This window comes from Nicotiana tomentosiformis, chromosome 6, assembly GCF_000390325.3.
Source record: "Nicotiana tomentosiformis chromosome 6, ASM39032v3, whole genome shotgun sequence".
NCBI lineage: Eukaryota > Viridiplantae > Streptophyta > Magnoliopsida > Solanales > Solanaceae > Nicotiana > Nicotiana tomentosiformis.
In genome coordinates, this window is record NC_090817.1 from 6,570,768 (window position 1) to 6,583,775 (window position 13,008).

Consider the following 13,008-nt stretch of genomic DNA (forward strand, 5'->3'; position numbering starts at 1 on the left):
GGGTCACGTCGTGCACATTAGTGATAATTAATTTGGATTTAATATAAACATGTTTTTAAAATGATTCAACCGTAATGGCTTATCCTATATGATATTCTCATTCACTTGGATTAACCTCACATCCCAATTTTTAATTTGAGAAATTGTGTTCCTATTGGAGTGATTTTGGATGCAGTATGGGCCTATTCACATGGACTTTTGGGTCAAGTGGTGCAAAAATGATTGTAAAATTTGTATGGGATAGCAATTTTTCAGATCGGTTTTTTGGAAAAATAGATAGTGTTTTTTAAAAATCGCCACTTTTTAATGTGAAAATACCATGATAGCATCATAGATTTCAAACTTTAAAAAAAGTAAAACTCCATGTATCCACCTTTGTACCGGATATTACCATGGAGTTTCACTTTTTAAAATTCAAAATCCATAACACTATCATAAATTTTCAAAAATTTGCAATTTTTCAATGACTTTTGAATATATGGCGAATTTTCAATTAAAAGTCCATAAAATAGTTATTTTTGAACTTCACCCAAAATAATTTGCATTAACTACTGTCTTGAATTGGGTTCGATTTATGTCAAAGAAAGATAGGTTAAGAAAACATGCATTTGGAGATGTTGATATTCCCCTCTAAATTTGTTTCCCTATTTTCTTTATGTCTTGAAGAAATTTTTACAATATCTCGATTGACAATCAAAAACAAAGAAAGGGATCATAAAAATGGGGCCCGGCAGATAATAGTTTCATACAGTGGTGTAGCCACGAATCTCGTCAAGAGTATTCAAATTTTTAGAAGTAGGTAATTTTTTTTTTGATGAATAGGTGTTTAAATCAAACTACACAACATTTACCTAAATAATTAAAATACTTGTAATAGAACTATAATTTTATAAATCAAAACTAACATAAAACAAGACAAAAGAACTTTTACTAATAAAAGTAAGCATAAAACCAAAATAAATTGAGAGTCGAGCGATGGCGGAGCTACTCATTGGCAAGGGAGTCAATTGACACCCATTCGTCGGGAAATTATACAATATAGATAGGTTAAATATTTTATTTTTATGTATATATACTATATGTTGACTCCCCTTTATTTTTTCATATGCTTATTTATTTATATTTTGACCTCCCTTAAAGAATAATTCTGGCTCCTTTACTAGTCGAGAGGTCCCTAGTATGTAACGAGATTGACAAGCAACATTTAAGACTACTTGTTTATTTTTATACAAATTTTAATTTTTAAGAGTTATTTATTAGATTTTTTTAAATTGAAAAAGAGTCAAATAAACCACATATGATGGTCTCCGTTTTATTTTGGTGAACAAAATTGAAAAAATAACACTGTATAGCCACTGTAAAAATAATAGCCGAAAAATATATAAAATTTATATATATATATATATATATATATACATACAAATTTTATACACTTTTTCGACTACCAGATGTAAATATTTATATTATACAAATTTTATATACTTTTTCGACTACCGGATGTAAATAATTTTTGACGCGGGCCAAAAGTGACCCCAACAAAATTATCAAATAAAAATGTTTAGATAGGGATTTAAACACATGAATAACACCTCACTTTAAACACCCTAAATCGCTAGATTACTTCACTCAACTGTGTTAAGGGTATTCAAAATATAATATATAGCCATATGTAACCTATATACACAGTATAATTAACCGACAAAGGGTATTCGCTTGAACACTCTTAGCATAGTGTGGCTTCGCCACTGGTTGCATATTACCAACCATATTACCCTACACAAAGAACTGGGAATGAATGGAAGGACGCCTTGGAACAACGGTAAAATTGTCACCATCTGACCTATATAGGTCACGAGTTCGAGCCATAAACTCAACTAAGGTAGGCGGCCTATATCACACCCTTTGAGATGCATTTCTTCCCCAGACCCTGCGTGAACGCAGGATGTTTCGTACACCGAACTACCCTTTTATTTTTTAAAGAACTGGGAATGAATGGAAGTATATTTATCCTCTCTAACTCTTTCTACAGGACCTAGATACCCTACATTAGCTCTAGTTTTAGTGTTGATATACACCTAAATTTACAGCTAATAAAAGAGTTTTTCACCTATTGTTCATGCTGTTATTGTTAAAGAGCTAAAATCAGAGTGTGTTCATTCATACTGTTGTGGTTGAAGCTATAGCACAAAGTTGAAAAATGCAAGCACAACCATATAATTGCAGCATGAGATTTATTGATAAGATTTAGAAGCATAAATAGCAATTGCTTTCCAACTTTATCAATTCAGTTAAAAATAAAGATTTAAAGCATTTGCAGCACACACAAGCTGAGATGACATTCATCAAGAAAGAGATGTATACTATTAACCAAACAGAATTCTTCCATTTCGACTCTCTCCCGAATCCTTCTAATCCAAGAAACAACTGTTCCTTCAGCGCGACAAAGTTCGGAAGACGAGGTTTCCTCCTTCATTTTCTACGCCTGAAAGTGATCACCAAAAACCACTTTCAAATTGTTGAAACTTCCAAAATAAAAAGGTATACAAGCAGAGAAATGAATTATAACCATAGTAGCATATACCTACAGCAGTAGCAACAAAGAGGAACAGCAAGCAAACACATGTTTGCGGCCCAACTAATTCTCTGGTGTTGGTCGTCGACGTAATCTCCCAAGGCGCCTCCAGGGACCTGATCCTCCATCAGACTGTTCATTGTCGTCGTCTCTAGATTCAGTTTCCCCATCATAGGTCTCACCCCAAAGTCTTCTCGAAGGTCGTCTCCTACCAGTTGCTTGAGCCCGAGTTCTTGAGGAGCCTGACCAGCTACTACTACCAGAATTACTCCTAGGTTGGAGAATCCGAACAAAAAGGAAAACAGTCAGCAAACCACCCTCATCGAAGGTTAAACTGGTGCTCTCACTTCCCTCTTCTCCAACAGAAGACTGCAATGTACTGAGTAAATCTCCTAAATCTCTCTGCCGCTCCAATCTCCTCCAATTACGCTGCCTCTCTGGGTCAGTTTCTGTAGGCCGTACAAGTGGATGCTCCTGCCTAGCGTGCTTACGCAAATCTGTATATGTGCCACTGAATTCGCATGTCTCGCTAGAGCAGCTTCTTAGTTTTGCATTCATGTAACGACGGGCAGAGTCCACGACAATCCAATCATTTATCTGGCCACGGCAGAGAGGGCATTGCATCTTTTTCATTTCATGGTTCTCGCAAGACAAGGCACCTAGGGATATAGAACCACCTTCAGTTCTTTCACCTGGCAGATCAGACAGAGCTTCTGTTATCACTGTGGTAGATTCCGCGATAGAAGCTGAAGCTGGGATCTCCACTTGCTGTGTTGTTGATGCTGAAGCTTCTTCAAATGACTTTTTGAACTGGTCAAAACAATTTGAATGCCTATAGCTTGTATCACACATAAAAGGACGGCAGCCCTTCTCATGAGAAGTGCACAAAAGGAGAATAGCATTATGAGGATGTTCCATACACACTGGGCATCGGGCATCTTCCCAGTCTTTCACATTTTCGTCGTTTTCCAAAGGGTTTTTGGATGACGGTTGTTTTGAGTGACTCGAGCTACAAGGGTAAGGAGAAGCTCTACTCCTATCAAAAGAAACAGATCTATCTCTTCTCTCTTTAGGCATGTTTAGTTTCTATATGAATATAGAACAACTGTCAAAGGACAAAAGATAATGTAAGAGGTGCTGAAAGTAAAAATCCAAGAAAAATCTTCCTACCGATATAGAAAAAATAACAAGTGTATGCAAGCTACAAGTTCATGGAGTGTGATAAAGGATAATAGAATTTGTGGGTGTATTTGAAGGTCATTATATAAACCAAGAATTAAAAAAGAGTCCAACACATCAGGAATTAACGACACATATGACAGTTGGTGACTGAAAATTAAAGTATGACAAAAGCATAAACTAAGCCAGAACTAAAACATACCCCTAAAAAAGTACAACCAACTTTAAAAAATGACATCATATAACAGTCAACAATCAGCATAGCTTCAAATCCCAAATTAGATGGGAACTCATGAATTCTATGTATCAACTCCTCTCTATTAGGGTCTGCCCCATTCCAATACTAGTAAACAATTTTTCTTTTAAAACAATTAGAGTGTTCTAGACCTAAGATATCTGTTTCTCACGGTTACCCCGATACTGAGATACAATTTCTAACCAGGCAAATAGATACCTGGTAAGCACCATATCTAATGTAAGTACAACAAAAAAACCTAAAGAAAAATTTGAACTGTTAGGTATTGCCATCATTTACTTGTATTGTGCCAAATGTGCATTTACCGGAGTGAATGTTAGTGTAACCATCCTTCATGGGATTTTAGGTATATAAAATCCCTTTTTAGTACATCAACCACCATAGTGTCGCACCAATGAAGCAATGCTTGGAGGTCTTTGTGGGGACATGAACAACCATTTCAAGCTATCTACTCTCATTTTATCCTCTATGTATGCTACTTGCATCCACCATCTGATACGATCATCTCTAGACCATATACCCAAAAAAGTATTTACGAAAAGTTCCATAAAATTGAAGAAGAGCGGATTGCAGCATAAAACCGCTGGACCACACAGCTTTAGTATTCAACACTCCTTGAATATCTCAGGACATTAATGTTCCACATTGCCATTAAGTTTGCAAAACATGAACCATGAAAAGAACATAAGGGAAGCCAGTACTGTCAAGGTGAAACCATGAAAAGAACATAAGGGAAGCCAGTACTGTCAAGGTGAAAAGGCTCTTTAAGCAAAATGAATTCATCTCCTTCTGAATTTATCCAGAGCCATGAAAAACCATGCTGCATCTAATCAAAGTAAAATTGTGCTCGTTGGAAAAAACCATCTGCAGTATGCGTCAACATTGTAACACCCAATAGATATATCTTCACTCTCCTGACCAAATATTTTACATTGTATGGTTCAGGGTGCACATAAAATAAAAATAAATGGTAACGTCTTTCACAGCAATCTATCTTGCAAGAGCCATCAGGAGATATTAATTCCCCTCAGCAATCTATCTTGCAACAACACAGAAGTTTGATTTTCCACCAAACTCCTCGGCATAATGCATTTGGGTGAGATAATCTGTTGAAACAGAATAGAACACTATCCCATGTTTTCACTAGCATCAGACCAAACCGAAGGGAGCATCCATCCTCACATGTGACTCACCATAAGCAAAAGCCGAAAGTCTACAACAACATACTGAGGCATCAAAACTCAACAAAAATTTCTAAATCAATCTTTATCTGTCATATTGATACTGTTCCATTTGGGTATATCATTTACTTGCACGCCAGAGGTTTATCTTTTCCCTCAAAACAACAACTACTACACCTCAGTCGCAAACAAGTTGGATCGGCTATATGAATCCTCATTGACCACATTACTCTACTTAAACTCTTCTTCCTCAATACACCGAATATAAAGTACAAAACTTGTTATGTTACTCGTGTCAAATACATTTAGTATACAAATTTACTTTATCTAAAGTTTCCAAGTTCCTGTTGTCAAACCAATCTCCTATACCAATTCACTAATCTACCAACAGTTCTGCAGATGATAAAGTAAATATAATCAAAACCAACAAGATTCATCCACCAGGAAACAACCCATACCAACCAACATTCACAGAAAAGAATAAATCACTAACAATCATATCATGTGTAATTACAGTCATCAACATAAAACCCAGTGGCTATAAGTAATGATCGGATCAGAAGAAATACAATCAACAATCTATTAGCATTTCTCACTTTCCTTCTCCAACAAGCTCACAACTTCGCAACATATTTCAGCTTGAAACATTAGCTGAAGCACTTCTTCTATTTAAAACCGCTACTTTGAATTCAAACATATCCAATTTCACTTTAATAATTAATACTTAAACGACCATAATCCTCAAACAAACTTCAGCTCAGAACATTGATCTCAAGCAATCCATCAATTAAAAGAAAAACCCAAGTTAGAAACAAAACCAAAACCCAATTCCAATTAAGTGAACAAAGCTAAAATCTTTGACAAGATTCAGCTCAAAACAGTGAATTCAAGCACATATCCTATTGGAAAAGGTCCTAGTTTGACCTCAAACACCATTCCAATTTAAAAGCCCTAATTTCGACTTCAACATACAAAAAACAAATCCAATTTACTGAATAAATCCTAAAAACAATCAAAACCCACATCTAAAACCAAGCACTTATCCGATTAAAAAGGCCTAATTTTTACTCCAGACACAAAACTCAATTCAAATTTATTGAACAAACACTAAATTAACAGAAACCCAGATCTAAAAACGAGCTTTAAACAACGAAATACAATCAGAAGGCAGTTTAACGCCAAAAATAGCTAAAATAAACAGATCAAATAAATAAATAAAACTTCGCCGCAAATTTATGTTTATCTTCCGTTAACGCTTTACCAGAAGTTTACAGAAACCGATCTGAAACACAGCTAACCAAAACTTCTTTGGGATTTGATAGTCTGAAGAAGATGAAGAAATCTTTTTGAAACCCTAATGTTGAAATTTTGAAAAGGCTGCAGCTGAGTGGCGAAGCTGCTCCTTTGACTCTTCGATGAGAATGAAAAGACTACAAATTTAAAGGGGTAAGGCGGTATTTATATGAAAAAGTAGGGACTTGCTGAGGTGGATTATGACGTGTCGGAGTAATGTTCGCTCAAATTTTGAACAGTTTTTCGAATTTTGAAAATTTTAATAATTTCGTTTCAGGAAATAAATTTAATAGCGTTGATTGAGTCGGCGCCGTTTTATTTCTTGTTCTGGAGTTATGGCGAGTACCAACACGCGCCAGGTGCCTGATTGAGTGAATTATTTTTTGTAGGTATGAATAAATAATGCATGAAAAATATGAATAATAATGTGGTAGTATTATATGGTGAATTATAGTACATGATTTTTAATAATATAATTATTATTAAGTAAAATTGTTTTCTTTAAAAATAAATTTGTTTTTAAATTTGAGTTTTAATGATAACATGATTGGTGAGATTTTATATAATCGATCTCATAAGGCAATTAACGTTGAATGTTAACATCCATATTTTTATTAAGTTATTCTTTCTGATGTAAAATAAACTAAAATTATATATGGTTTATTTTATATTAAAATTGCATAAAGTTTCAAAACTATATATAGAGAGAAAGAGTTTAATATTGGAAACGAAATGTTCAATTAATTATGCTAAGATTATATTATTGAACGATAGTATAAATATTTTATTAGAAGTTAAATATTATAAAACAATAATGGGAAAAATAACAACAACAACAACAACAACACATCCAATATATTTTTACAATATGTAGACTTTACCCTACCTTATGCAGATAGGAAAACTGTTTCGAATAAACCCTTGGTAATAATTAAAAAAAATGAAATTTAATTTTCTTTATCCTTCATACTAAAGGACCTCCTAACTGTGGCGTTTGGATTACCCCAAAAGTTTTTTCTTCTTTTATCTCTTCTTCCGTTAATATTTGCCAATAACTTCCACCAATAGGATTTTTTGTTTGTGTGGTCACAGAATGACCTAAAAGTCACTCCGTGATTAAATAATATGTTATTTTATCCCCAACAACAAATACAAGTAACCCGCTTTGCATATGGGATGTGTCATGGCACTTTATTTTCGGAGAAGTTCGTTCAAAGTGCCTATCATATATTCTTCCTCTTCTCTTCTTTGGTAGAATATTTACGAAGTGAGGATTTAAAGTTTATCGGTTGAAAATTTGATATTTTTAAATTACTTAGATTTTAAAGTAATAATTTATATATATTCGGTAATTTTTTTAAGACAGATATAAAATTTGGACCAAACATATAACATGTATTCTAGCTCTACCCTTGCAGTACAAGGTATCTCTTATCTCTTTTGGTGGAATCCGGGCTGTTAGCATGCATCTCAATTATATCACTGAGTATCTGTTATTTTTTACCAGCATAGATATTAGGTTACTGTATCCACTAAAAGTCAGACAAATGAAAAGAAATTATCTAATATTTTTTTAATTTTTGCTTAGAGTTGAATCCTGATTTCAAAGTTTACACCTATATCTTTGTCCATTAGTCCACACTCTTGGTGCAACCTTACTTTTCTTCATCCCTTTACTTTTTTTCTCGTAAGTGACCTGCCTTAGCCTCGTTACTACTTCGTCGAGGTTAGGCTCGGCACTTACTAGGTACATGGAGTCGGTTGTACTCATACTACACTCTGCACTTCTTGTGCAGATACCAGAGTTGGTTCTAGCGGCATACAGTAGATTTGCTCGGATTCAGCTATCGCAGGAGACTTGAGGTATAGCTGCATGGTGTTCGTAGTTCTGAAGTCCCCTTCCACTTTATCGTAGTTGTGTATTTCTTTCAGACAACTTTATTTTCATTCAGACCTTTATTTGTATTTTTCTAGTAGTTCGTGCACTTGTGACACCAGTTCTGAGATGATATTTAGACATCGCTATTATTATGGATTATTCACTTTATTTCAGAATTTATTTCCGCATTTGTTTCTTTGTTATGAATTAATTTAAAAATTATTTAAAAATGGCTAATATTATTCTAACGTTGGCTTGCCTAGCAAGTGAAATGTTAGGCGTCATCACGGTCCCGAAGGTGGGAATTTCGGGTCGTGACAATACATCAGAGTCTAAAGAGAATAAGAAAAAAATAACATAATAGGGATAGAAGGGGGACTCCGAGGTCTGCAGGCGATGGCAGATATACCTTGAAGTCTCCGCGTACAATCTAGCTCACTGATACCTAATCTGGTAGGAAGTACCTGGATCTGCACAAAAAGATGTGCAGAAGCATAGTATGAGTATACCACAGCGGTACCTAGTAAGTGCCAAGCCTAACCTCGGTAGAGTAGTGACGAGATCAGGTCAGGCCCTACTGGAATAATAACACACAGGGTGAAAAGTTTAATAATAATAATAATAATAATAATAATAATAATAATAATAATAATAATAATAATAATGGGAATGAACCATGTAAGGAGTATGTCACAATTTAACTACACAGAATAAGGGCAAATAATACCTCGCGGAAGGAAAACAGAAATTTACAACTTTAAGGAAACATACAAAAATAACCAAAGGCAAATGCAACCATAAAGAAATATCAACAAGGGCACTCCCGAGGTACCGCCTCGTAGTCCCAAATCATAAATAAATTCATAATATCTCATTTCCTTATATCACCGCGGGAGCCTTCACATTTAATTTTAAAGAATATTTTTTTCCGAAATAGCATCCCGCGTTTTAGCCACCCTTATCAGACCGCATGACTTCTAGCAGTTCCCCTACTAGCCACGCGTATCAAGCCACCCTTATCTCACCGCATGCGTTTCAACACCAGACCTTATACCACCGCATGCATATCAATATCACAATTTGCACCTCAAGTGCCCAAATATTTTAACTTGCCAAAATAAATCAACAACAACATTATTTCAGCAATAAGGAGCTCATGGCTCAATCACAATGAATACAAAATCTCACAAAATATTCGAAAGTGAATAACTCAACAAAAATAATATTTGACAAATTTAACACACCTTGCCTCAATACCAAATTTTTAATGTCAAATACTTCATATTAATAATAATTCAATTAAGAAATTCAACTTTCAAATAATGAGCACAGAATAAAAGAAACAAAATTTCAACTAAACAGGTAAAGCAACTAGCAGAAAAAAGGTAAGGTAAATTTAAAATATAAAAATAAACCAATAATGATGAATATAACAGGATAAGATAATTTAATTACTAGGTAACAGAGATCTACACAATTTAAAGATATAATCTTCCATATTTAGCCCGTGTATACAATCGTCACCACGCGCACACGACTTTCAACACATCACAATGTTCATATCAATACCAATCCTAAGGGTAATTTCCCCCATACAAAGTTAGACAAGTCACTTACCTCGAATCGGGTAATTCTTTACTCCGCTATACCTTTGCCTCATAAATTGGCCTCCGAAAGCCTCGTATCTAGTCACAGTTAATTCGATTTAGTCAATACAAATTATTGAATTAGTTCCATAAAAAAAATACTAATTTTCCAACAAAAATCTAAAATTAACTCAAAAATTGCCAGCGGGGTCTACGTCTCAAAACCCGACAAAAGTTATAAAATATGAATGCTCGTTCAACCACGAGTCCAACCATACCAAATTTACTAAATTCTGATATCAACTCGACCCTCAAATCTTTAATTTAAACCAAGAGGAGTTTCTAAATCTTCCAACTTAAATCACCAATTATATGTTAAAAACAACCATGGATTCGGGTGATTTGACCAAAATTGAGATAAGAACACTTAACCCAATATTTTCCTTGAAAAATCTCCCGAAAATCGCCTCAACCGAGCTCTTAAAATCCAAAAATGGGTAAAAAATGGCCAACCCCTGAATTATATATTTGTCCACGGCTTTTCGCACCTGCGACTAACTTAGCCGTTTCTGCGGTCGAACAATCGCTTCTGCGACCTCGGCCTCAACCCATGTCTGGTCGCTTCTGCGACCTCAGCCTCAATCCACGCCTTGTCGTTTCTTCGGACCATCTGCTCGCTTCTGCGACCTCGGCCTCAACCCATGTCTGGTCGCTTATGTGACCTCGGCCTCAACCCACGCCTGGTCGCTTCTGCGAGCTAAATTCTACAGGTGCTATTGCACAAGAAGGCCAAAATTTCCAGCAGCTGTTTAAGTCCAAATTTTAATCTGTTAGCCATCTGAAACTCACCCGAGGCCCCAGGGACCTCAACCAAATACATCAACAAGTCTTAAGACAACATAGAACTTAGTTGAAATCTCAAATCACATTAAACAACGCCAAGACCACGAATCATACCCCAATTCAAGCCTAATGAAACTAAGAAATTTCAAACTTCTACATTCGATCCTGAAACCTATCAAATCAAGTCCGATTGACCTCAAATTTTGCACACAAGTCATAAATGACATAACTGACCTATTCAAATATTCAAAATCGGGTTCTGACCCCGATATCAAAAATTCAACTCCCCGGTCAAACTTACAAGCTTAAATTTTTATTTTAGCCATTTCAAGCCTAATTTAACTACGGAGTCCAAAATCACCATGCAGAGCTATTGGAATCATCAAAATTCTATTCTGGGGTCGTTTACACATAAGTCAACATCCGGTCAACCATTTCAACTTAAGTTTTCATCCTTGAGACTAAGTGTCTCAATTCGTTCTGAAATCTCTCCGAACCCGAACCGACTACCCAGGCAAGTCATATAATAGCTATAAAGTACAAAATGAGCAGCAAATGGGGGAGCAGAGCTACAACTCTCAAAATGACTGGCCGAGTCGTTACCTCCTCCCCCTCTTAAATAGCGTTCGTCCTCGAACGAGTTTAGAATTATACCTAGAGTGGTGAAAAGATGGGGATAACAACTGCGCATATCATGCTCGGTTTCCCAAGTCGCCTCCTCAACCGGATGGCCCCTCCACTGTACTTTACTGAAGCAATGCTCTTCGATCTTAACTTTCTAACATGTCTGTCCAAAATGGCCACTGGTTCCTCAACATAAGATAGATCCTTGTCTAACTGGACTGAGTTGAAGTCTAACACATGAGATGGATCGTTGTGATACTTCTGGAGTATGGAAACATGGAACGTTGGATGAACTGCAGTGAGACTAGGTGGTAGTGCAAGTCTGTAAGCCACCTCTCCAATCCTTTCAAGTATCTCAAAAGGTCCAATATACCTAGGGCTCAACTTGTCCTTCTTCCTGAATCTCATAACACCTTCATAGCCGCTTAGATCTTCCCAATGACATAGGAATATAGCACACACATACTGTGCTAGAACTTACCTTACTAATCCTATTGAGGCATAATAAACCTCATCTATTAGCAAGCATGAAGAAAATACGAACTGGAAAAAACTAAGTACTCTATGATCATCACAGAGTTTATAACAAACCCTGTGATGATATTACAAATTATGATACTTAGAAAATGATAAAATAAAACAGTGTAAAAAAATAAGTTTTGCCCTTGTTTTTTCAACCTTGTGCACTCTTCAATTTTTAGCTCATTGGCCTCTTCTTCCACAGTCTTCAAGTATTCTTTAAACTTTATCATTTCTTTTTTGATTTATTTGACCTTGTGGAGGTGGTAGGGACGCTCGCCTTTTGCTTTGTAGTTCTCATTGGTGGTTTCCTAATGACAAACTCTTGTATTGTTTTGCCATCCCAGCTATGTTACCTTTCATGTGCCTTCTTTTTTGTTTTTGTTTGATCCACTTCACACATGTCTAGGTGAAAGATCTCCCTCCCTAGCTATAATGTTGAAAGTGGCATCCAGTAGTTCATCCTCTTCTCCTTCTTCATAAAAGTCTTGGCCCATATGCAACCCAAAATCATCAATATGATTGTAGCTGGTGACTAGTGCACCTTGATCATTCCTTGGATTATTAAACACTATCAATTTGTCTAAATTATGAGACACAAGTGCATGGAGGATATCGGTCAGTGTCAGTAGTTTTCTGTCCTCCAACGTAATAACCGGTACATTTAAATTTTGTTGCTACTGTCTAGCATTTGGAGCTTTTATTACTACATCTGGGATGCTTGCAATTTGCTGATGATGTCCAGCAATTGACAATGTTTCTGCATATTGATCATCCACACAAGCAGTAGTTGGAGTGCTCGCGATAATCTACTGCTGCCCAGTCCTCTTTGTTACTGCATTTTTCATCAAAAAAAGAACCATATGTGGTTGTTCTAACATGTTTCTGCCCAGTTTTAGGAAAAAAAAACTGGGGCCTTAGCGTTAAGTTTGCTGCTTGAACTTAACATTGAAGAGCTGCCAATTTTTGGCAATGATGGTGAGCCAACTGATATCACCTCTTCATCTTCACTATTTTGATCGGCTTTATTAGTCGAATCCCCTCCAATTTCATCAGACCAGTCCTCTTCTTCATGC

At 35.8% G+C, this 13,008-nt stretch overlaps 1 protein-coding gene across 5 annotated transcripts; it reads right to left on the bottom strand.

Moving 5' to 3' along the window:
* Window positions 1–2,214: 2,214 nt before the first annotated feature.
* LOC104085904 (uncharacterized) lies at window positions 2,215–6,627 on the bottom strand. Of its 5 annotated transcripts, XR_011408315.1 has the most exons (4): window positions 6,450–6,627; window positions 4,313–5,220; window positions 2,582–3,677; window positions 2,215–2,482 (listed from the first exon to the last, which is right to left on the bottom strand). XR_011408315.1 is itself a non-coding variant. In XM_070177076.1 (3 exons), exon 2 carries the CDS (start codon window positions 3,647–3,649, stop codon window positions 2,636–2,638), a length of 1,014 nt encoding a protein of 337 aa, XP_070033177.1. In that variant the 5' UTR covers window positions 3,650–3,677; window positions 6,450–6,627; the 3' UTR covers window positions 2,215–2,488; window positions 2,591–2,635. The 5 variants fall into 5 exon arrangements, 1 of the variants encoding a protein (XP_070033177.1); XR_011408316.1 differs by lacking the exon at window positions 4,313–5,220 and having other exon boundaries at window positions 2,586–3,677; XR_011408313.1 differs by lacking the exon at window positions 4,313–5,220.
* Between the last annotated feature and the right edge of the window lie 6,381 nt (window positions 6,628–13,008).